Below are 27336 nucleotides of genomic sequence, written 5' to 3' on the forward strand. Positions count from 1 at the left end.
AATACGACCACATGTGAAAAAAAATGAAACAGTTTTATTATAGGGTAGCCTAGTGGTTAGATTGTTGGACTAGTAACCAGAAGGTTGCAAGTTCAAATCCCCCAGCTGACAAGTTAAAAATCTGTCATTCTGCCCCTGAACAGGCAGTTAACCCACTGTTCCTTGAAAAGTATAATTTTTTCTTAACTGACTTGCCTCATTAAATAAATGTAAAATGTAAAAAAAATATTTGTGGGTTAAAAATACAATCTACATAAGACCTTCTAATCAGCCTGTTTGCATTGGCGGGAGTTTGGGTTTGCCTGGTGACATCACTAGACGGTAAATTGGTTAATAGACTAAAAAAAGAAAGAGAGTTCCAAACCTCTCTGCCTAAAACAGCTACTATTCACTTTTCCCTTCCCTCACTCAGACCACTCCCAGACAGTCCTAGCAACATTTTGCTTGAGAAATAGTGTTTTGCTAAAAATTTGAATGGAAAACTATTACAGTAGGGTACTATTACAGTAGGGTACTATTACAGTAGGGTACTATTACAGTAGGGTACTATTACAGTAGGGTACTATTGCAGTAGGGTACTATTACAGTAGGGTACTATTACAGTAGGGTACTATTGCAGTAGGGTACTATTGCAGTAGGGTACTATTGCAGTAGGGTACTATTACAGTAGGGTACTATTACAGTAGGGTACTATTGCAGTAGGGTACTATTACAGTAGGGTACTATTGCAGTAGGGTACTATTACAGTAGGGTACTATTGCAGTAGGGTACTATTACAGTAGGGTACTATTGCAGTAGGGTACTATTACAGTAGGGTACTATTACAGTAGGGTACTATTGCAGTAGGGTACTATTACAGTAGGGTACTATTACAGTAGGGTACTTACTTGCTACCCAGAAATGATTTGATATTGCTATAAAAAAAAACACTGCATATGTCCTGCATCATGTCATATACTTTCATCATATTTTAATTTGATTCTCCAGAACCACTGAGTCTGGTTGAGTGCAGCTATAGGCTTCTAATCAGTTTACTGCATAGTAAAAGTGTAATATCTCACCTCACTGGAAACAGTAGGGACACCTGTCTACACCCATGTCTTTTCATAGTAGTCTGGGAGAAAAAAAATATCTATATAACTAATCGATAGCAGATGTGTGTGGAGAACTGTTAACACATGTGACCATCATCTGACATCTGACAGTGCACGCACCACAAAACCACACACGTTCCAGCATATATCATGTAATACAATAACTAACGTCATACCAATAACTCAGTGCAGTAGAGCATGGTCCAACTCAGTTAGGAATGTCCAATTGTTCTGACTGTATAGTGGACTCAGTGTAGGGAGTCCTCGTCTTGACACGTCCAGAGTGTGTCAGTAGCCTTATAATAGACTGGTTAGGGATTAAGGCCACAGCAGGACAGTTCGGTAACCTAATAACTGAGTTGTTAGGGTTTACACCCACAGCAGGAGAGTTCAGTAACCTAATAATGGAGTTGTTAGGGTTTAAACCAACAGCAGGACAGTTCAGTAACCTAGTAATGGAGTTGTTAGGGTTTAAACCCACAGCAGGAGAGTTCAGTAACCTAGTAATGGAGTTGTTAGGGTTTAAACCCACAGCAGGAGAGTTCAGTAACCTAGTAATGGAGTTGTTAGGGTTTAAACCAACAGCAGGACAGTTCAGTAACCTAGTAATGGAGTTGTTAGGGTTTAAACCCACAGCAGGAGAGTTCAGTAACCTAATAATGGAGTCGTTAGGGTTTAAACCCACAGCAGGAGAGTTCAGTAACCTAATAATGGAGTTGTTAGGGTTTAAACCCACAGCAGGAGAGTTCAGTAACCTAATAATGGAGTTGTTAGGGTTTAAACCCACAGCAGGACAGTTCAGTAACCTAATAATGGAGTTGTTAGGGTTTAAACCCACAGCAGGAGAGTTCAGTAACCTAGTAATGGAGTTGTTAGGGTTTAAACCAACAGCAGGACAGTTCAGTAACCTAATAATGGAGTTGTTAGGGTTTAAACCCACAGCAGGAGAGTTCAGTAACCTAGTAATGGAGTTGTTAGGGTTTAAACCCACAGCAGGAGAGTTCAGTAACCTAATAATGGAGTCGTTAGGGTTTAAACCAACAGCAGGACAGGTCAGTAACCTAATAATGGAGTTGTTAGGGTTTAAACCCACAGCAGGACAGTTCAGTAACCTAGTAATTGAGTTGTTAGGGTTTAAACCCACAGCAGGACAGTTCAGTAACCTAGTAATGGAGTTGTTAGGGTTTAAACCCACAGCAGGAGAGTTCAGTAACCTAGTAATGGAGTTGTTAGGGTTTAAACCCACAGCAGGACAGTTCAGTAACCTAGTAATGGAGTTGTTAGGGTTTAAACCCACAGCAGGAGAGTTCAGTAACCTAATAATGGAGTCGTTAGGGTTTAAACCAACAGCAGGACAGGTCAGTAACCTAATAATGGAGTTGTTAGGGTTTAAACCCACAGCAGGACAGTTCAGTAACCTAGTAATTGAGTTGTTAGGGTTTAAACCCACAGCAGGACAGTTCAGTAACCTAGTATTGGAGTTGTTAGGGTTTAAAACCACAGCAGGAGAGTTCAGTAACCTAATAATGGAGTTGTTAGGGTTTAAAGCCACAGCAGGACAGTTCAGTAACCTAATAATGGAGTTGTTAGGGTTTAAACCAACAGCAGGACAGGTCAGTAACCTAATAATGGAGTTGTTAGGGTTTAAACCAACAGCAGGACAGGTCAGTAACCTAATAATGGAGTTGTTAGGGTTTAAACCCACAGCAGGAGAGTTTAGTAACCTAGTAATGGAGTTGTTAGGGTTTAAACCAACAGCAGGACAGGTCAGTAACCTAATAATGGAGTTGTTAGGGTTTAAAACCACAGCAGGAGAGTTCAGTAACCTAATAATGGACTTGTTAGGGTTTACACCCACAGCAGGACAGTTCAGTAACCTAATAATGGAGTTGTTAGGGTTTAAACCCACAGCAGGAGAGTTCAGTAACCTAGTAATGGAGTTGTTAGGGTTTTAACCCACATCAGGACAGTTCAGTAACCTAATAATGGAGTTGTTAGGGTTTAAACCCACAGCAGGACAGTTTAGTAACATAGTAATGGAGTTGTTAGGGTTTAAACCAACAGCAGGACAGTTCAGTAACCTAATTATGGAGTTGTTAGGGTTTAAACCAACAGCAGGAGAGTTCAGTAACCTAATAATGGAGTTGTTAGGGTTTAAACCCACAGCAGGAGAGTTCAGTAACCTAATAATGGAGTTGTTAGGGTTTAAACCCACAGCAGGAGAGTTCAGTAACCTAATTATGGAGTTGTTAGGGTTTAAACCAACAGCAGGACAGTTCAGTAACCTAATAATGGAGTTGTTAGGGTTTAAACCCACAGCAGGAGAGTTCAGTAACCTAATTATGGAGTTGTTAGGGTTTAAACCCACAGCAGGAGAGTTCAGTAACCTAGTAATGGAGTTGTTAGGGTTAAACCCACAGCAGGAGAGTTCAGTAACCTAGTAATGGAGTTGTTAGGGTTTAAACCCACAGCAGGAGAGTTCAGTAACCTAGTAATGGAGTTGTTAGGGTTTAAACCCACAGCAGGACAGTTTAGTAACATAGTAATGGAGTTGTTAGGGTTTAAACCAACAGCAGGACAGTTCAGTAACCTAATTATGGAGTTGTTAGGGTTTAAACCCACAGCAGGAGAGTTCAGTAACCTAATTATGGAGTTGTTAGGGTTTAAACCCACAGCAGGAGAGTTCAGTAACCTAATAATGGAGTTGTTAGGGTTTAAACCCACAGCAGGAGAGTTCAGTAACCTAATTATGGAGTTGTTAGGGTTTAAACCAACAGCAGGACAGTTCAGTAACCTGATAATGGAGTTGTTAGGGTTTAAACCCACAGCAGGAGAGTTCAGTAACCTAATTATGGAGTTGTTAGGGTTTAAACCCACAGCAGGAGAGTTCAGTAACCTTTCTCAGTTGATGAGAATGAACACATGATAAAAGACCATAAATTGTCACCCCGAAACAGTTAGATGAAAGTTTCAAATAATTCAACTGAACTTTTGGATTGTCTTGAAAATGTGCCACACTCTCAGTTTTGCCTCACCAGAGTAATTAGGCACCTGAGTAGACTTTTAATCAGATCTCATCTGCCCTTATATATTTTTTTCATTTTTTTTTTACTCTTCTACTTTTTCACTCATTGTTTTACAGTCCTTACTGGCTGTCAGCAACTGCCTTGATGTTCTAGTGCAGCTATGACACACAACCTGCCGTTGACAGACACCAGTGACAGATCTGTGGAGTTGGCTTGACTCAGATAAGATAAAAGCTAAGGTGAGAAAGTCATCGAGGTTGAATTAGCCAGCTGGTGGTTCGGCTTGCCAGCTCTGGAGTTGCTAGGCGTCTCTGTTTGTTTCGGTGCAGTTTTGGCATCGGCTTGAGGTTTCACGTTGCTTTGGATGGATGTTTTACCACTTCATCTGTTCAGATCCTGTTGTGCTAAATGGTGAGTTGTGAAATCAACACTCCTCTGAATTTCTACATGGCTAAATTCAGATCTACTTAAGACAGCTTTAACTTTGAATCCGCGGTCTTAAACTAAAGGCCTGCGTGCCGAATTCGGCCCCCAAGCTGACATTAATGTGGCATGTGGTAGTCTTAGTAGATGCGTCCGGTGGTTGCACATTTTTTTTAAATAAAATTATTATTTTAATTTGGAAAGTTATCTTTTCTAGCAAATTCATCAGGGATATCAATGATGTCGTATACATAGTAAGCATTCACATGAGGCCTGGTAGAAGTAGGCCGTCATTGTAAATAGGAATTTGTTCTTTAACTGACTTGCCTAGTTAAATAAAGGTTCGATTGCACATTCGTTGACACTGGACTAAATGTGTATGCGTTCTTAGCTTGGACATTGAAGACAAAAAAACGAACATTTTACTTTGCTAGTTGAATATACTGCCAGGTCGCAGTTGTAAATGAGAACTTGTTCTCAACTAGCCTACCTGGTTAAATACAGGTGAAATAAAATAAAATAATAACCTCCTATTCTTCCCCTTGTAGGGACACAATTTTTCACGTTCATGTCCAGCATCATTGTACAAAGGAAGAGCACTGGTTTCAATTCACTGCACAGTGAACAAGAGTTTTTAGATCATAGATATCCTATCCCTGCTAAGCTTTACTATAACCCTCCTTGTTCTATATGTTGAATACTATCATAGCATCAAATAGAGTCTACACTCAGACCACCCCTAAATCTGTTTTAGTGACATCACTTCCTGGTTGTAAAGTGGTTTTCTGTTGTTTTTTTTTATTGTTTTTTTTTTATTTTACCTTTATTTAACCAGGCAAGTCAGTTAAGAACACATTCTTATTTTTCAATGACGGCCTAGGAACAGTGGGTTAACTGCCTGTTCAGGGGCAGAATGACAGATTTGTACCTTGTCAGCTCGGGGATTTGAACTTGCAACCTTTCGGTTACTAGTCCAACGCTCTAACCCTGACTAACGAGAGGTCATGTAACAAATGACAAAATCTCTGTTACAACCAGGTCAAATACGTCTTTTTCATGACAATGTATTTATCTGGTGACTAAAATAAAGACCATGACGTCATTGCGACCAGTTTTGCCCCGCCGGGTTACTTCCTGTGTGCTGTAACCAATCCCGTTCCTGAACCGATCTTTGAGCCTATCAATTCCCAGAGCATCACTGTACGAGAAAGAAGCCTCATCATTCTCACGTCGTGTTTTTTTCTTTCTTCTTCTTCACAGTTCTACCTCTTGCTAGAGAAAAACCAGGATCAGAATTCTTCATGTCATTCTAATCTGACATATACTGTGGGGCAAAAAAGTATTTAGTCAGCCACCAATTGTGCAAGTTCTCCCACTTAGAAAGATGAGAGAGGCCTGTAATTTTCATCATCATAGGTACACTTCAACTATGACAGAAAAAAATGAGGAAATAAAATCCAGAAAATCACATTGTAGGATTTTTTTATGAATTTATTTGCAAATGATGGTGGAAAATAAGTATTTGGCCAATAACAAAAGTTTATCTCAATACTTTGTCATTGCCAACAAAGGGTATATAACAGAGGTCAAACATTTTCTGTAAGTCTTCACATGGTTTTCACACACTCTTACTAGAGAAAAACCAGGATCGGAATTCTTCATGTCATTCTAATCTGACATATACGTACGCCATAAGGCAGCATGTCCTCCTCTCGCTCACATCTCCCAAGTTGAAAAGTTCAAACGTAAAACAGAAGGTAGAAACTGCCGGGGGAGGACGGCCATAAAACTCAGTGGGCCGTAGATTACATAGAGAAACGTAGTATGCTTACGAAGGAAAGTGTGTGTTGTGCAGGGGGGAGTTAAGTGATGCTTGTATCGGTTGTGTGTATTATATTTCAAAGTTGTTTTTTTTACCTTGGCTTCAAGTGTATTTCACATACTTGTAACGTAAGTTACTGAATTACTGAGCTTATCAGACCATTTCAGACTCCATTTCTCTGTTTCAATGTCCTACATCATCTGTCAGGTACGGTAGCTATTTATAATTACTGAAGGTTAATGAAAAATACATGAACGTCTCTCTCTCTCTCTCTCTCTCTCTCTCTCTTTCTCTTTCTTTCCCTCTCTCCTTCTAATCTCCTCCTCTTTAGGTCCGCACGTTATTTGTCAGTGGACTACCTCTGGATATAAAGCCGCGGGAGCTGTATCTCCTGTTCAGACCATTTAAGGTTGGTGTACGCGTTAACATGGATGATATGAAACAATTGATAAGGCCTCTGTTCAAACAGGCAACCGTTAGCAGGCCTCCATTAGTGACGAGGAAATAAATGGCAATGGAAAACTGCCTGCATTCCTCAACCTGGAATACAATCAAAACTAAACCTGTAATCATATGGGAATACAATCAAAACTAAACCTGTAATCATATGAGAATACAATCAAAACTAAACCTGTAATCATATGGGAATACAATCAAAACTAAACCTGTAATCATATGGGAATACAATCAAAACTAAACCTGTAATCATATGGGAATACAATCAAAACTAAACCTGTAATCATATGGGAATACAATCAAAACTAAACCTCTAATCATATGGGAATACAATCAAAACTAAACCTGTAATCATATGGGAATACAATCAAAACTAAACCTGTAATCATATGGGAATACAATCAAAACTAAACCTGTAATCATATGGGAATACAATCAAAACTAAACCTGTAATCATATGGGAATACAATCAAAACTAAACCTGTAATCATATGGGAATACAATCAAAACTAAACCTGTAATCATATGGGAATACAATCAAAACTAAACCTGTAATCATATGGGAATACAATCAAAACTAAACCTGTAATCATATGGGAATACAATCAAAACTAAACCTGTAATCATATGGGAATACAATCAAAACTAAACCTGTAATCATATGGGAATACAATCAAAACTAAACCTGTAATCATATGGGAATACAATCAAAACTAAACCTGTAATCATATGGGAATACAATCAAAACTAAACCTGTAATCATATGGGAATACAATCAAAACTAAACCTGTAATCATATGGGAATACAATCAAAACTAAACCTGTAATCATATGGGAATACAATCAAAACTAAACCTGTAATCATATGGGAATACAATCAAAACTAAACCTGTAATCATATGGGAATACAATCAAAACTAAACCTGTAATCATATGGGAATACAATCAAAACTAAACCTGTAATCATATGGGAATACAATCAAAACTAAACCTGTAATCATATGGGAATACAATCAAAACTAAACCTGTAATCATATGGGAATACAATCAAAACTAAACCTGTAATCATATGGGAATACAATCAAAACTAAACCTGTAATCATATGGGAATACAATCAAAACTAAACCTGTAATCATATGGGAATACAATCAAAACTAAACCTGTAATCATATGGGAATACAATCAAAACTAAACCTGTAATCATATGGGAATACAATCAAAACTAAACCTGTAATCATATGGGAATACAATCAAAACTAAACCTGTAATCATATGGGTAGTTTTGAGAGAATAACACATGTTCAGTGTAGTCACAGAACGTAAACAAGCATTTTCATGGCACAGGAACTATACATGTTGCTACCAAGTGTAATAACACCAACAGATCCATCTGATACAGTGCTTAGGTCACGCACTGGGTGTGTACATTGAGAGGGTATATCATGTAAGTGTTTAAAAAGCAGTACGTTTTGGCCAATCAGGTACATTTTCAAGGGGGCCTCAACATGTGTTTTTTTTCTTAATCTTTTTCTCACGACTAACCAACGACCAGTAACACCAACACGCTTAGGCATTTATGAGACTTTTTGTGTCAAAATATGTAAATGAATAAACATATAACACATTCACAATGTTTTTATTAACACCGTATGTCAAGTCAAATTAATGTTACATTGACATCATCAGAAGAACCAAATTTGAATTTGAATTTGATTTGATTTGATCATTGTCATGTTGAAGACTATCATAGCATCAAATAGAGTCTATACTGTCATGTTGAAGACTATCATAGTATCAAATAGAGTCTATACTGTCATGTTGAAGACTATCATAACATCAAATAGAGTCTATACTGTCATGTTGAAGACTATCATAACATCAAATAGAGTCTATACTGTCATGTTGAAGACTATCATAACATCAAATAGAGTCTATACTGTCATGTTGAATACTATCATAACATCAAATAGAGTCTATACTGTCATGTTGAAGACTATCATAACATCAAATAGAGTCTATACTGTCATGTTGAATACTATCATGGCATCAAATAGAGTCTATACTATCATGGCATCAAATAGAGTCTATACTGTCATGACATCAAATAGAGTCTATACTGTCATGTTGAAGACTATCATGGCATCAAATAGAGTCTATACTGTCATGACATCAAATAGAGTCTATACTGTCATGTTGAAGACTATCATAATATCAAATAGAGTCTATACTGTCATGTTGAAGACTATCATAGCATCAAATAGAGTCTATACTGTCATGTTGAAGACTATCATAGCATCAAATAGAGTCTATACTGTCATGTTGAAGACTATCATAACATCAAATAGAGTCTATACTGTCATGTTGAAGACTATACTATCATAACATCAAATAGAGTCTATACTGTCATGTTGAAGACTATCATAGCATCAAATAGAGTCTATACTGTCATGTTGAAGACTATCATAATATCAAATAGAGTCTATACTGTCATGTTGAAGACTATCATAGCATCAAATAGAGTCTATACTGTCATGTTGAAGACTATCGTAACATCAAATAGAGTCTATACTGTCATGTTGAAGACTATCATAACATCAAATAGAGTCTATACTGTCATGTTGAAGACTATCATAGCATCAAATAGAGTCTATACTGTCATGTTGAAGACTATCATAATATCAAATAGAGTCTATACTGTCATGTTGAAGACTATCATAGCATCAAATAGAGTCTATACTGTCATGTTGAAGACTATCGTAACATCAAATAGAGTCTATACTGTCATGTTGAAGACTATCATAACATCAAATAGAGTCTATACTGTCATGTTGAAGACTATCATAACATCAAATAGAGTCTATACTGTCATGTTGAAGACTATCATAACATCAAATAGAGTCTATACTGTCATGTTGAAGACTATCATAACATCAAATAGAGTCTATACTGTCATGTTGAAGACTATCATAGCATCAAATAGAGTCTATACTGTCATGTTGAAGACTATCATAACATCAAATAGAGTCTATACTGTCATGTTGAAGACTATCATAACATCAAATAGAGTCTATACTGTCATGTTGAAGACTATCATAGCATCAAATAGAGTCTATACTGTCATGTTGAAGACTATCATAACATCAAATAGAGTCTATACTGTCATGTTGAAGACTATCATAACATCAAATAGAGTCTGTACTGTCATGTTGAAGACTATCATAGCATCAAATAGAGTCTATACTGTCATGTTGAAGACTATCATAGCATCAAATAGAGTCTATACTGTCATGTTGAATACTATCATGGCATCAAATAGAGTCTATACTGTCATGTTGAAGACTATCATGGCATCAAATAGAGTCTATACTGTCATGACATCAAATAGAGTCTATACTGTCATGTTGAATACTATCATAGCATCAAATAGAGTCTATACTGTCATGTTGAAGACTATCATAGCATCAAATAGAGTCTATACTGTCATGTTGAAGACTATCATAACATCAAATAGAGTCTATACTGTCATGTTGAAGACTATCATAGCATCAAATAGAGTCTATACTGTCATGTTGAAGACTATCATAACATCAAATAGAGTCTATACTGTCATGTTGAATACTATCATGACATCAAATAGAGTCTATACTGTCATGTTGAAGACTATCATGGCATCAAATAGAGTCTATACTGTCATGACATCAAATAGAGTCTATACTGTCATGTTGAAGACTATCATAACATCAAATAGAGTCTATACTGTCATGTTGAATACTATCATGACATCAAATAGAGTCTATACTGTCATGTTGAAGACTATCATGGCATCAAATAGAGTCTATACTGTCATGACATCAAATAGAGTCTATACTGTCATGACATCAAATAGAGTCTATACTGTCATGTTGAAGACTATCATAATATCAAATAGAGTCTATACTGTCATGTTGAAGACTATCATAATATCAAATAGAGTCTATACTGTCATGTTGAAGACTATCATAACATCAAATAGAGTCTATACTGTCATGTTGAAGACTATCATAACATCAAATAGAGTCTATACTGTCATGTTGAATATAATCATGACATCAAATAGAGTCTATACTGTCATGTTGAAGACTATCATAATATCAAATAGTCTATACTGTCATGTTGAAGACTATCATAGCATCAAATAGAGTCTATACTGTCATGTTGAAGACTATCATAACATCAAATAGAGTCTATACTGTCATGTTGAAGACTATCATAACATCAAATAGAGTCTATACTGTCATGTTGAAGACTATCATAGCATCAAATAGAGTCTATACTGTCATGTTGAAGACTATCATAACATCAAATAGAGTCTATACTGTCATGTTGAAGACTATCATAGCATCAAATAGAGTCTATACTGTCATGTTGAATACTATGATAACATCAAATAGAGTCTATACTGTCATGTTGAAGACTATCATAACATCAAATAGAGTCTATACTGTCATGTTGAAAACTATGATAACATCAAATAGAGTCTATACTGTCATGTTGAAAACTATCATAACATCAAATAGAGTCTATACTGTCATGTTGAAGACTATCATGGCATCAAATAGAGTCTATACTGTCATGTTGAAAACTATGATAACATCAAATAGAGTCTATACTGTCATGTTGAAGACTATCATAACATCAAATAGAGTCTATACTGTCATGTTGAAAACTATCATAGTATCAAATAGAGTCTATACTGTCATGTTGAAGACTATCATGACATCAAATAGAGTCTATACTGTCATGTTGAATACTATCATGACATCAAATAGAGTCTATACTGTCATGTTGAATACTATCATGACATCAAATAGAGTCTATACTGTCATGACATCAAATAGAGTCTATACTGTCATGTTGAATACTATCATGACATCAAATAGAGTCTATACTGTCATGTTGAAGACTATCATGGCATCAAATAGAGTCTATACTGTCATGACATCAAATAGAGTCTATACTGTCATGTTGAAGACTATCATGGCATCAAATAGAGTCTATACTGTCATGTTGAATACTATGATAACATCAAATAGAGTCTATACTGTCATGTTGAAGACTACATGTTTTTGCTGTTTATGCTAACAATTTGTCTTGGTCTTTGTTTTAGGGTTATGAGGGATCATTGATAAAACTCACCTCAAAACAGGTAAGTAAAAAATACATAATTTTTCCACAGTCCCTCAGCAGACTGTTTCAGTGTAGTTTAGATATGGCTCAGTCCCTCAACAGACTGTTTCAGTGTAGTTTAGACATGGCTCAGTTACTCAGCAGACTGTTTCAGTGTAGTTTAGACATGGCTCAGTCCCTCAGCAGACTGTTTCAGTGTAGTTTAGACATGGCTCAGTCCCTCAGCAGGCTGTTTCAGTGTAGTTTAGACATGGCTCAGTCCCTCAGCAGACTGTTTCAGTGTAGTTTAGACATGGCTCAGTCCCTCAGCAGGCTGTTTCAGTGTAGTTTAGACATGGCTCAGTCCCTCAGCAGACTGTTTCAGTGTAGTTTAGACATGGCTCAGTCCCTCAGCAGACTGTTTCAGTGTAGTTTAGACATGGCTCAGTCCCTCAGCAGACTGTTTCAGTGTAGTTTAGACATGGCTCAGTCCCTCAGCAGGCTGTTTCAGTGTAGTTTAGACATGGCTCAGTCCCTCAGCAGACTGTTTCAGTGTAGTTTAGACATGGCTCAGTCCCTCAGCAGGCTGTTTCAGTGTAGTTTAGACATGGCTCAGTCCCTCAGCAGACTGTTTCAGTGTAGTTTAGACATGGCTCAGTCCCTCAGCAGGCTGTTTCAGTGTAGTTAAAAAATAATAATAATAAAATAGCACATCACAGCACTATGGAACTGACCTAAATACCTGTAGCATCGCCATCCTGAGCACATCTGGTGTTTGGGTTAAAGTTCGAGATAAGATGTGCCCTTGGCATTAGGATATCAGGGGCCTACTGGGAGAAAGCAATTACAAGCAAAGCCTCAGTAGAGTAAGGACGTACCTCTCCTTGTGTTATGATAGTTTTATTGAAGTGTATGAAAGTGTATTCTTATTTTGTGTATGTCTGGTGGATGCTGGTGGGTGTGAGTGTATTGTGGGGAATTACATTAGAAATGCAAAACAAGTTTATGAGAACTGAATGAACCTCCATTAGACAACTGGAGGAACCTCCATTAGACAACTGGAGGAACCTCCATTAGACAACTGGAGGAACCTCCATTAGACAACTGAAGGAACCTCCATTAGACAACTGAAGGAACCTCCATTAGACAACTGAAGGAACCTCCATTAGACAACTGGAGGAACCTCCATTAGACAACTGGAGGAACCTCCATTAGACAACTGGAGGAACCTCCATTAGACAACTGAAGGAACCTCCATTAGACAACTGAAGGAACCTCCATTAGACAACTGAAGGAATCTCCATTAGACAACTGGAGGAACCTCCATTAGACAACTGAAGGAACCTCCATTAGACAACTGGAGGAACCTCCATTAGACAACTGAAGGAACCCCCATAAGGGAACTGGAGGAACCTCCATTAGACAACTGGAGGAACCTCCATTAGACAACTGAAGGAACCTCCATTAGACAACTGAAGGAACCTCCATTAGACAACTGGAGGAACCTCCATTAGACAACTGAAGGAACCTCCATTAGACAACTGGAGGAACCTCCATTAGACAACTGAAGGAACCTCCATTAGACAACTGAAGGAACCTCAATTAGACAACTGAAGGAACCTCCATTAGACAACTGGAGGAACCTCCATTAGACACCTGAAGGAACCTCCATTAGACAACTGAAGGAACCTCAATTAGACAACTGAAGGAACCTCCATTAGACAACTGGAGGAACCTCCATTAGACAACTGAAGGAACCTCCATTAGACAACTGAAGGAACCTCCATTAGACAACTGAAGGAACCTCCATTAGACAACTGGAGGAACCTCCATTAGACAACTGAAGGAACCTCCATTAGACAACTGAAGGAATCTCCATTAGACAACTGAAGGAACCTCCATTAGACAACTGAAGGAACCTCCATTAGACAACTGAAGGAACCTCCATTAGACAACTGGAGGAACCTCCATTAGACAACTGGAGGAACCTCCATAAGGGAACTGGAGGAAACTTTATCAAGAGGACGTTTTTTAAATGAATAAGTCCAAAGGTCACGTAGACTGTAACACGGTACACTATATCTCAGTTAACCCTTTATGGGTGGGTAGACTGTAACACGGTACACTATATCTCAGTTAACCCTTTATGGGTGGGTAGACTGTAACACGGTACACTATATCTCAGTTAACTCTTTATGGGTGGGTAGACTGTAACACGTTACACTATATCTCAGTTAACCCTTTATGTGGGTGGGTAGACTGTAACACGTTACACTATATCTCAGTTAACCCTTTATGTGGGTGGGTAGACTGTAATACGTTACACTATATCTCAGTTAACCCTTTATGGGTGGGTAGACTGTAACACGTTACACTATATCTCAGTTAACCCTTTATGGGTGGGTAGACTGTAACACGTTACACTATATCTCAGTTAACCCTTTATGTGGGTGGGTAGACTGTAACACGTTACACTATATCTCAGTTAACCCTTTATGTGGGTGGGTAGACTGTAATACGTTACACTATATCTCAGTTAACCCTTTATGGGTGGGTAGACTGTAACACGTTACACTATATCTCAGTTAACCCTTTATGGGTGGGTAGACTGTAACACAGCAAATGGTTTAGTTCGATTATATGCACTGGACATGGTGGAGGACGTGAGGCCCATCTGATGTTAATAATGACTGTTCAATTTATTTAACAGAGTGGAGTGATGGATTTCTAAAAGGTCCATGTATTTAGCTAAAGTGAAGGATTAAATTGAAACATTAGCTGGAGGACACTCCAACATGGTTGCTGAGGTGAAAGGTTAAATTGAAGCCTTAGTGCGGAGGAAAATCCATCTGTAGCTAATTTATGAGCTGAATGGCACGATTGCTACTGTAGAGTGAAAACTGTGGTTGAAGCCTTAGCTGGAGCAATTGTTACATTTCCGTTGTCGTTGCACCTGCATTCAGCAGCATCTATGAAGCACATTATTATTATGAACAGTGCTGACATCAAACGGAAGAACCAAGGACACAGGTGGTTCCTAATGTTGTGAGATTCTCGCCAGTGTTTACCGAAGAACTTCGGTAGCCATGAAGTGCTTTGAATGGCTGGTCATGGCTCACATCAACACCATCATTCCGGGAAACTCCACGCCAATTTGCATACCGCCCAAACAGATCCACAGATGACGCGATCTCAATCGCACTCCACACTGCCCTTTCCCACCTGGACAAAAGGAACACCTATGTGAGAATGCTGTCCATTGATTACAGCTTCGTTTTCAACACCACAGTGCCCACGAAGCTCATCACTAAGTTAAGGACCCTGGAACTAAACACCTCCCTTTGCAACTGGACCCTGGACTTCCTGACGGGCCGTCCCCAGGTAGTAATGGTAGGCAACATCACATCTGCCACGCTGATCCTCAACACTGGGGCCCCTCAGGGGTGTGTGCTTAGTCCCCTCCTGTACTCTGTGTTCACCCACGACTGCGTGGCCAAGAACGATTCCAACACCATCATTAAGTTTGCTGATGACACAACAGTGGTAGGCCTGATCACCGACAACAATGAGACAGCCTATAGGGAGGAGGTCAGAGACCTGGCAATGTGGTGTCAGGACAACAACCTCTCCCTCAATGTGAGCAAGACAAAGACTATAGGACTATAGGAAAAGAAGGGCCAAGCAGGTCCCATTAACATTGACTGGGCTGAATTGGAGCGGATTGAGAGTTTCACATCGCCAACCAACTATCATGGTCTAAACACACCAAGACAGTTGTGAAGACTGACAAGATTTGGCATTCCACAGATCCTCAAAAGTTATACAGCTGCACCATTCCTGAATAGACTGAAAATATGACAACACATTGAGACTGAAAGATGGGTCCACAGATCCTCAAAATGTTCTACAGCTGCACCATCAAGAGCATCCTGTATGGTTGCATCACCGTATAGCAACTGCTCGGCATCTGACCGTAAGGCGCTACAGAGGGTAGTGCGTACTGCCCAGTACATCACTGGGTCCAAGCTTCCTTCCATCCAGGACCTATATCCTAGACGGTGTCAAAGGAATGCCCCAAAAATATTCAAAAGACTCCAGTCACCCAAGTCATTGACTGTTCTCTCTGCTACCGCACGGCAAGAGGTATCGGAGCGCCAAGTCTAGGACCAAAAGGCTCCTTAACAGATTCTACCTCCAAGCCATGGCTGCTGAAAAATTTGACCTGGACTATTTACATTTACCCACCCCCCACCCACACACACACACTATGTTTTCACACTGCTGCTACTCGCTGTTTATTATCTATGCATAGTCTTTACAAATGACCTCAACTAACCTGTGCCAACGCACATTGACTCAGTACCGGTACCCCTGTATATAGCCTCGTTATTTTTATGTAATTTCCTTGTGTTACTTTTAGATTTTATTTAATAATAATAATAATAATAATAACTTTAGTTTATTTAGTAAGTATTTTCTTAACTCTATTTCTTGAACTGCATTTTTAGTTAAGTGCTTGTAAGTAAGAATTTCACAGTAAGGTCTACATCTGTTGAATTTTAATTGATTTGATTTGAACTGGTTTTAGGATCAGGACATGCAATTGTAACAGGAAGCATCTGTATTTTTAAAAAAATCTTTTTAAATGATTTTTTTTCCATTTTATTTAACCAGGTAAGCTAGCTGAGAACACGTTCTCATTTACAACTGCGACCTGGCCAAGATAAAGCAAAGCAGTGCGACACGAACAACAACACAGAGTTACACGTGGAATAAACAAACCTACAGTCAATAACACAATAGAAAGAGAAAAAAACTCTATAAACAGTGTGTGCAAATGGCGTGAGGAGTTAAGGCAATAAATAGGCCATGGTAGCAAAGTAATTACAGTTTAGCATATTAACACTGGAGTGATAGATGGGCAGATGATGATGATGTGCAAGTAGAGATACTGGTGTGCAAAAGAGCAGAAAAGTACATAAAAACAATATGGGGATGAGGTAGGTAGATTGGGTGGGCTATTTACAGATGGGCTATTTACAGATGGGCTAGGTACATCTGCAGCGATGGGTTGGCTGCTCAGATAGTTGATGTTTAAAGTTTGTGAGGGAAATAAAAGTCTCCAGCTTCAACGATTTTTGCAATTAGTTCCAGTCATTGGCTGCAGAGAACTGGAAGGAAAGGCGGCCAAAGGAAGTGTTGGCTTTGGGGATGACCAGTGAGATATACCTGCTGTTTAAAGTTAGTGAGGGAAATATAAGTCTCCAGCTCCGGCGATGTAACAAAATGGATGACTGCAGTGTAGCCGTTATCATGAGTACACGTTGCAGGCATTGATTGCTAAGGCATGAGAATATAAAAGTCTGTATTCTTATTTTACATTTATGTAGTTCTTTGCCTGCCTATTATGTCATGTCGTTTGGCTCTCAGATAGCGTGCTTGCAGACACTCTTGTGGGATGTTCAAAGGGGAAAGGAGATGGAAAGAAATTTGTGGGGCCATCTCTGTGTAAGGCTCTGTCTCAAATGGCACCATATTCCCTATATAGTGCACTACTTTAGACCAGAGCCCTATGGAACACTATTCCCTATATAGTGCACTACTTTAGACCAGAGCCCTATGGAACACTATTCCCTATATAGTGCACTACTTTAGACCAGAGCCCTATGGAACACTATTCCCTATATAGTGCACTACTTTAGACCAGAGCCCTATGGAACACTATTCCCTATATAGTGCACTACTTTAGACCAGAGCCCTATGGAACACTATTCCCTATATAGTGCACTACTTTAGACCAGAGCCCTATGGAATTTTTACCTTTGTGCAACTAGACAGAGTCATTTGGAACAAATCCCTATTTGGAACACTACTTTTTAGACCAGAGCCTAGGAACACTAATGAGTCCCTGATATCTTTTCACTACTTTGAAGTGCCTGGAAATGAGATTGTCTATTTGTGCACTACTTTAGACCAGAGCCCTATGGAACACTATACCCTATATAGTGCACTACTTTAGACCAGAGCCCTATGGAACACTATTCCCTATATAGTGCACTACTTTTAGACCAGAGCCCTATGGAACACTATCCTCTATATAGTGCACTTCTTTAGACCAGAGCCCTATGGAACACTATCCCTATATAGTGCCTCTTGGACCAGAGCCCTATGGAACACTATCCCAATATAGGAACTTTAGACCAGCTGTCTTTGCTTTTCAGACCAGTGAATCCTATGGAACATATAATTTCCCTCTATAAGTGTCACTACTTTGACCAGAGCCCTATGGAACACTTTCCCTATATAGTGCAGATTTAGGAGCCCTATGGAACACTATGTCCCTATATAGTGTACTACTTTAGACCAGAGCCCTATGGATGCTATCCCTATATGTGCACTACTTTAGACCAGAGCCCTATGGAACACTATCCCTATATAGTGCACTACTTTAGACCAGAGCCCTATGAACACTATCCCTATAGTGACTACTTTAGACCAGAGCCCTATGGAACACTATCCCTATATAGTGCACTACTTTAACCAGATGCCCTATGGAACACTTCTGTAGTTGTATACAGTGCACTACTTTAGACCAGAGCCCTATGGAACACTACTTTGCACTACTTTAGACCAGAGCCAGGAACACTATCCCTATATAGTGCACTACTAGACCAGAGCCCTATGGAACACTATCCCTATATAGTGTACTAGAGCCCTATGCTTCCCTATATAGTGCACTACTTTAGACCAGAGCCCTATGGAACACTATGTTTAGTGCCTACTTTAGACCAGAGCCCTATGGAACACTATCCCTATATAGTGCACTACTTTAGACCAGAGCCCTTGGAACACTGATCCCTAATGGTACTATTTAGACCAGAGCCCTAATGAAAATCAATCATTCCCCTATAGAGTGCACACTTTAGACCAGAGCTCCATATGGAACACTATCTCCCTATATAGTGCACTACTTTAGACCAGAGCCCTATGGAACACTATCCCTATATAGTGCTCTCTTTAGACCAGAGCCCTATGGAACACTATTCCCTATATAGTGCACTACTTTGACCAGAGCCCTTCACTATTCCCTATAAGTGCAGACCAGAGCCCTATGGAACACTATTCCCTATCGCACTACTGTGGCAGAGCCCTATGGAACACTCTTGAGAACAACTTGTTTAAAAACTCTCCCTATAGTGCACTACTTTAGACCAGAGCCCTATGGAACACTATTCCCTATATAGTGCACTACTTTAGACCAGAGCCCTATGGAACACTAGCGAAGGTTTTGACAATTGTATTATTATTTTTACCTTTGTTTAACTAGACAAGTCATTTCAGAACAAATTCCTATTTCCAACGACAGCCTAGGAACAATAATGAGTCTCTGACGGTATCTTTTCGCTCTCTGAAGTGGCTGAAAATGAGATTGTCTGGTTTGTGTCCACTCGGAGAGCTAGGCAGTTTAGCTTACGTCAATGTACTTAATGCCAAATGAAACTGCGTCCCATAAAGAGATAACACATTCTTAAAACTAATGGTCTCTGATGTTTCATGTTCAGGAATCTATGAAAAAAGCTGTCTTTGCTTTTCAGTAAAAGTTGTTTCAGTATATTAACCTTCCTCTTCAAGTTGTCAGTATTTTGAGGACTTATGTGTTTGCCTTATGCCAGATGTCATAGGATGCTTCTGTAGTTGTCATACAGTGTAACGGACTCAAGATGTCATAGGATGCTTCTGTAGTTGTCATACAGTGTAACGGACTCAAGATGTCATAGGATGCTTCTGTAGTTGTCATACAGTGTAACGGACTCAAGATGTCATAGGATGCTTCTGTAGTTGTCATACAGTGTAACGGACTCAAGATGTCATAGGATGCTTCTGTAGTTGTCATACAGTGTAACGGACTCAAGACGTTGTTTAGAATGCCTCTCCCATGTTATGTGTTCATTGCACTGTGAGTTGATCCTTCCTGACTAATGGTAATGACAGTGCTAATGAAAATCAATCATTCCTGCAGAGAACACAGCCGTCTCCATATATAGCAAGCCGTCTCGCTCTCTCTTTCTTTCTCTCTCTCTCTTTCTCTCTCTCCCCCTCCCGCTCTCTGTCTTTCTAGAAAGCTTTCTACATCGCCCACTGTGGCTTAGCCTCTTGAGAACAACATGTTTAAAAACTCTCTACTTCCTTCTCTCTTTGTCTTTTGATACTAGTACTCTCTTTTTTGATACCAAACTAGTACTGCATGTTTGTCTTTTGATACCAAACTAGTACTGCATGTTTGTCTTTTGATACTCTCTGCTTCAAACTCCTATCTCTCTGCTTTTTCTCTCGCTCTTTTGATTCCCTCTCTTCTCCAAGTCTCTTCTGTCTTTTGATACTCAAACTAGTCTCTTTTCTTCTCTCTCCCTCTCTGATGTTTGTGTTCAGGAATCTATGAAAAAGTGTCTTCCGTGTTCATAGCCAAAAATTGTTTTCAGTATAGAGACCTTCCTATTCCAAACCAGTACTGCGTGTTTATGTCGTTTGATACCAAACTAGTACTGCGTGTTTATGTCGTTTGATACCAAACTAGTACTGCATGTTTGTCTTTTGATACCAAACTAGTACTGCGTGTTTATGTCTTTTGATACCAAACTAGTACTGCATGTTTGTCTTTTGATACCAAACTAGTACTGCATGTTTGTCTTTTGATACCAAACTAGTACTGCATGTTTATGTCTTTTGATACCAAACTAGTACTGCATGTTTGTCTTTTGATACCAAACTAGTACTGCATGTTTATGTCTTTTGATACCAAACTAGTACTGCGTATTTATGTCTTTTGATAACAAACTAGTACTGCGTATTTATGTCTTTTGATACCAAACTAGTACTGCGTATTTATGTCTTTTGATACCAAACTAGTACTGCATGTTTATGCCTTTTGCTCACACCTCTCTCCTAAACATTTGACCCTGAACAAAAGTGAAGTCACAGAAAATGTAACACATGCACTAATGTTTTGGTGAATGAAACACAGAACAGGGATTTATGCTTGGCTGCTACAACAAATGACAAGCCTGGAGAGTTTGTTAACAAGTGAACTCCTCTTTCTGCCTCTCCCTCTTTCTCATCTCCCTCTCTTTTCCCTCTCTCTTTCTCCCTCTCTCTCTCCCCCTCTTCTTTCCTCTCTCCCTCTCTCTTTCTTTCAAACACACTCGCTGCCCCTTTGCCCGTATTTGGGCATAGGGAGCTATGCACCATCCAGTGAATGTTGAACTCTTGGTGGACTCCACACTGCAGACCTCTAGTTCTCTCTCTGTCGCCATGATTTTAACACACAGGGAGAGAGAGAGAGAGAGAGAGAGAGAGAGAGAGAGAGAGAGAGAGAGAGAGAGAGAGAGAGAGAGAGAGAGAGAGAGAGAGAGAGAGAGAGAGTGAAAGAGAGAGAGAAAAAGAGAAAAAAACATGTATATGTCACTCAGACAGAGAAGTGCAGAATCAGTATTATGCCTAAAACTCTGTTTCTTTCCTTTGTTCTGTCTGTTTTTTGTCTTGCCTGTTGTGTCTCTCCAGCCAGTGGGGTTTGTCAGCTTTGACAGCAGATCAGAGGCAGAAGCTGCCAAGAACGCCTTGAACGTAAGTTATATGCCCTCATCAAGCTCAAGCACAGCCCAGTCCAACAGTGTTTTTAATGTTTATAATACGTGTTGCTAAATATATATTATATGCACTCTTACAAATACCCAAATACATTTCTGGGCATCTGTACCTCTGAAAGAACATGAAAGGCAAGTACAGATGTACGATCTTAATTTGATCTCTCTTTTGTTGCTGAGAATTTTCATGTGCTGTAGGAAATGCAGATGAGCTTTGTGGCTGACATAAATTCACTGAAAACCTGCACTAACACATGGTTACATTAACAGTATTGCACTTTTCGATTCAAGCCTAATTTTGTCCAGCTAAAAGCCTAACCACCGATCAAGCAACATTATGGACCACAATTTCAAATCCTGTTACTTACTGCACGATTATTTTTGCTACGACAATACTGACAACGATCGAAATGTGTCAATTCCCTCAACATTCTCTATATTATTTAATACCTGTGAGTCTTTTCAGGCAGGTTTTCAAATAAACCACATTTTATTATATTTTTACATAAAGGGGTGGCAGGGTAGCCTAGTGGTTAGAGCGTTGGACTAGTCACTGGAAGGATGCAAGTTCAAACCCCCGAGCTGACAAGGTACAAATCTGTCGTTCTGCCGTTGAACAGGCAGTTAACCCACTGTTCCTAGGCTGTCATTGAAAATAGAAATGTGTTCTTTTAACTGACTTGCCTCGTAAAATAAAAAGCCTTGCTGTCCCTTTGGATCAAACCAGGTCAATCACTCTAAACACAGTAGAATTAGTACTCCTTCCACACCGAAATAGCAGACATTGATCTAGGATTTGAATTTAATCTAGCTGATTTCCAGCAGAGGCTACCAACCTTGCTTGAGGAAATCATGGATGAGGCAGACAGACTGATGCAAAACAGGACTGATCCCGGCAAAGCTTTAAGTTTATCTCTCGAAACAAAGATTCACAGAGAACGCAAAGAAAACTTTCAAATGCCTGTCTTTTTGTCATCTTTGTTTTTTATTTGAGTTATTCCAGCTTTATATTTACATATTATGTGCCTCTCGGGTGCAGAAATAAATCAATTTAAAAGTTATATTTGGGTCAATAATGACTTCTTTATTACAGAATATCGCATCTACTGAATCGAAATGGACCAATCCTCGAGATATTGTTGTACATATATCAAAGACGAAAAATGTAATTAAAAAGCAATGCTCACGTTATTAGATCAGATTTAGGGTAGGTCTCAAATGAAACACTCTGTAATGCTGAAAATTCTGTTCTTGTGTGCTGCTCATTTCCCCAGAGTCATGTGAAGAACACCCCAGTGTCTGTAGAAACCTTGTGCCCCCCCCCAAGTTTTCTGAGCAAATTTTTATTTCTATTTGAATTTTTTGACATAAAAATACCAGGAAATCAGCTCCAAGGGATTTTAATTTAAGAAATCTGTTCCCAAGTATTCCCATAGAAATACATGTGATTGTATACAAATGTAAGCAAGATTTGAAATTATTAGGTTTTACATTCTATCTGTTTGGGCTTCTTGAGGTTAATTTGCAACAAATTACTAGTCTACAAATTATTTGTAATTATGTTTCGGCCCCCCGACCATCCGCTCAAGAAAAAATCTGCCCGCGGCTCAATCTAGTTGATGATCCCTGGTCTATAGCTTCATATTCAACTGTAGAATCTAGTTGATGATCCCTGGTCTATAGCTACATATTCAACTGTAGAATCTAGTTGATGATCCCTGGTCTATAGCTTCATATTCAACTGTAGAATCTAGTTGATGATCCCTGGTCTATAGCTACATATTCAACTGTAGAATCTAGTTGATGATCCCTGGCCTATAGCTTCATATTCAACTGTAGAATCTAGTTGATGATCCCTGGCCTATAGCTTCATATTCAACTGTAGAATCTAGTTGATGATCCCTGGTCTATAGCTTCATATTCAACTGTAGAATCTAGTTGATGATGCCTGGTCTATAGCTACATATTAAACTGTAGAATCTAGTTGATGATGCCTGGTCTATAGCTTCATATTCAACTGTAGAATCTAGTTGATGATCCCTGGTCTATAGCTTCATATTCAACTGTAGAATCTAGTTGATGATCCCTGGTCTATAGCTTCATATTCAACTGTAGAATCTAGTTGATGATCCCTGATCTATAGCTTCATATTCAACTGTAGTAAAAGAAGAAGAGGTCTCTATATATGTACTATCTGTCTTCACATGAAAACATATAAACCTGTTGGAGGTGTCAGGAAAACTGATGGGTGAAAATAACAATTTAGAGTCAGAGAATCAACTCTCCTCTGAACCTTTTGATTCTGAGTTCAAATTAAAGCAGTCCTCATTATGCCTGTATAGCTTATTATACCCTCTGTAGCTTCAATTGGCAGAGGCTCAGAGAACGGTGAGCCAAGGCAATCCTAGTTAATTCCTCCCTTCATGAGAACCGCGATCTCTCGCTTCTTTCAGCACGGCTCTCTGCACGCCTGCTGGGACGGACCTAGAATCGACCCTAGGTGCGCACCGCAGAACTCACTCCACGGGCTTCTCTCTTCATTGATCCGATTCGCTGTGTTTTTCTTTCCATCTCCGACACACAAAGAAACTCTCATATCGGGGTTGATGTGAGGGTAGATAGCCACCGGTTAATGCTGTGTTGTACTGTTGATTCACAACCCACAGCAAACAAACAGTGCCTTTGTTTCTGACGAAGAGGACCCCTGCTCATCCTGCATTCCATATTTGTAGCATCGGTCTCGGGTAGGGTTGGAACATTTTACAACCCTAGTCTTGGGGCTAAAAGTAATGGAGAAGGAAAAATGTTTTGGTAGAAAAAGGAGGTTTTTAATAATTGATGACAGAAATCAAAGTAACCTAACCTTGAGTCAGTTACTCGCAATGGCCAAAATTTAGCTCCCCTGACTGTATGTTTTGCAGTGGAATCCAAAAAATTTGTAAGGGCTGTCGAAAGATCGCTTTGAGGTGTGGCGATCGCTGTGTGTTATGGTTGGTGGGGGTTTGAGGTCACAGTATTGGGTCAGAGTTCATGAGGGAAAGTGGCGAGGTCAGTCTCGTGGCTTCCCTCTTCTATGCATTCTGCCGCTGACACAAGTGACATGGTATCCCCACCAAGTGACATGGTATTCCCACCAAGTGACATGGTATCCCCACCAAGTGACATGGTATCCCCACCAAGTGACATGGTATCCCCACCAAGTGACATGGTATCCCAACCAAGTGACATGATGGTATCCCTACCAAGTGACATGGTATCCCCACCAAGTGACATGGTATCCCCACCAAGTGACATGGTATCCCCACCAAGTGACATGGTATCCCCACCAAGTGACATGATGGTATCCTACCAAGTGACATGGTATCCCCACCAAGTGACATGGTATCCCCACCAAGTGATATGGTATCCCCACCAAGTGACATGGTATCCCCACCAAGTGACATGATGGTATCCCCACCAAGTGACATGGTATCCCCACCAAGTGACATGGTATCCCCACCAAGTGACATGGTATCCCCACCAAGTACCAAAGTGACATGGTATCCCCACCAAGTGACATGGTATCCCCACCAAGTGACATGGTATCCCCACCAAGTGATTTATCCCCACCAAGTGACATGGTATCCCCACCAAGTACCAAAGTGACATGTTATCCCCACCAAGTGACATGGTATCCCTCCAAATGACATGGTATCCCCACCAAGTGACATGGTATCCCCACCAAGTGACATGGTATCCCCACCAAGTGACATGGTATCCCCACCAAGTGACATGATGGTATCCCCACCAAGTGACATGGTATCCCCACCAAGTGACATGATGGTATCCCCACCAAGTGACATAGTATCCCCATTGACATGGTATCCCCACCAGTGACATGGTAACAAGTACCAAAGTGACATGGTATCCCCACCAAGTGACATGGTATCCCCACCAAGTACAAAAGTGACATGGTATCCCCACCAAGTGACATGGTATCCCCACCAAGTGACATGGTATCCCCACCAAGTGACATGGTATCCCCACCAAGTGACATGGTATCCCCACCAAGTGACATGGTATCCCCACCAAGTGACATAGTATCCCCACCAAGTGACATGGTATCCCCACCAAGTGACATGGTATCCCCACCAAGTACCAAAGTGACATGGTATCCCCACCAAGTGACATGGTATACCCACCAAGTGACATGGTATCCCCACCAAGTGACATGGTATCCCCACCAAGTGACATGGTTTTGGATATGGTATCCCCACCAAGTGACATGGTATCCCCACCAAGTGACATGGTATCCCCACCAAGTACCAAAGTGACATGGTATCCCCACCAAGTGACATGGTATCACCACCAAGTGACATGGTATCCCCACCAAGTGACATGGTATCCCCACCAATTGACATGGTATCCCCACCAAGTACCAAAGTGACATGGGTTCCCCACCAAGTGACATGGTATCCCCACCAAGTGACATGATGGTATCCCCACCAAGTGACATGGTATCCCCACCAAGTGACATGATGGTATCCCCACCAAGTGACATGGTATCCCCACCAAGTGACATGGTATCCCCACCAAGTGACATAGTATCCCCACCAAGTGACATGGTATCCCCACCAAGTGACATGGTATCCCAACCAAGTGACATGGTATCCCCACCAAGTACCAAAGTGACATGGTATCCCCACCAAGTGACATGGTATCCCCACCAAGTGACATGGTATCCCCACCAAGTACCAAAGTGACATGGTATCCCCACCAAGTGACATGGTATCCCCACCAAGTGACATGGTATCCCCACCAAGTGATATGGTATCCCCACCAAGTGACATGGTATCCCCACCAAGTACCAAAGTGACATGTTATCCCCACCAAGTGACATGGTATCCCCACCAAATGACATGGTATCCCCACCAAGTGACATGGTATCCCCACCAAGTGACATGGTATCCCCACCAAGTGACATGGTATCCCCACCAAGTACCAAAGTGACATGGTATCCTCACCAAGTGACATGGTATCCCCACCAAGTGACATGGTATCCCCACCAAGTGACATGATGGTATCCCCACCAAGTGACATGGTATCCCCACCAAGTGACATGATGGTATCCCCACCAAGTGACATAGTATCCCCACCAAGTGACATGGTATCCCCACCAAGTGACATGGTATCCCCACCAAGTACCAAAGTGACATGGTATCCCCACCAAGTGACATGGTATCCCCACCAAGTACAAAAGTGACATGGTATCCCCACCAAGTGACATGGTATCCCCACCAAGTGACATGGTATCCCCACCAAGTGACATGGTATCCCCACCAAGTGACATGGTATCCCCACCAAGTGATATGGTATCCCCACCAAGTGACATGGTATCCCCACCAAGTGACATGGTATCCCCACCAAGTACCAAAGTGACATGGTATCCCCACCAAGTGACATGGTATACCCACCAAGTGACATGGTATCCCCACCAAGTGACATGGTATCCCCACCAAGTGACATGGTATCCCCACCAAGTGATATGGTATCCCCACCAAGTGACATGGTATCCCCACCAAGTGACATGGTATCCCCACCAAGTGACATGGTATCCCCACCAAGTGACATGGTATCCCCACCAAGTGATATGGTATCCCAACCAAGTGACATGGTATCCCCACCAAGTGACATGGTATCCCCACCAAGTACCAAAGTGACATGGTATCCCCACCAAGTGACATGGTAT

General features: G+C 40.3%; 1 protein-coding gene across 2 annotated transcripts in view; it reads left to right on the top strand.

The window, feature by feature from the left end:
• LOC118371764 (RNA-binding protein with multiple splicing-like) overlaps positions 1 to 27336 on the top strand; it is a 75835-nt gene that overhangs the window by 15289 nt on the left and 33210 nt on the right. For both annotated transcript variants that reach the window (XM_052459255.1, XM_052459254.1), the window contains exons 2-4: positions 6697 to 6774; positions 11969 to 12007; positions 21526 to 21588. In XM_052459255.1, the coding sequence (XP_052315215.1) occupies positions 6697 to 6774; positions 11969 to 12007; positions 21526 to 21588 (180 nt within the window). The remainder of the gene's footprint in view (positions 1 to 6696; positions 6775 to 11968; positions 12008 to 21525; positions 21589 to 27336) is intronic.

Source organism: Oncorhynchus keta, chromosome 13 (assembly GCF_023373465.1).
Source record: "Oncorhynchus keta strain PuntledgeMale-10-30-2019 chromosome 13, Oket_V2, whole genome shotgun sequence".
NCBI lineage: Eukaryota > Metazoa > Chordata > Actinopteri > Salmoniformes > Salmonidae > Oncorhynchus > Oncorhynchus keta.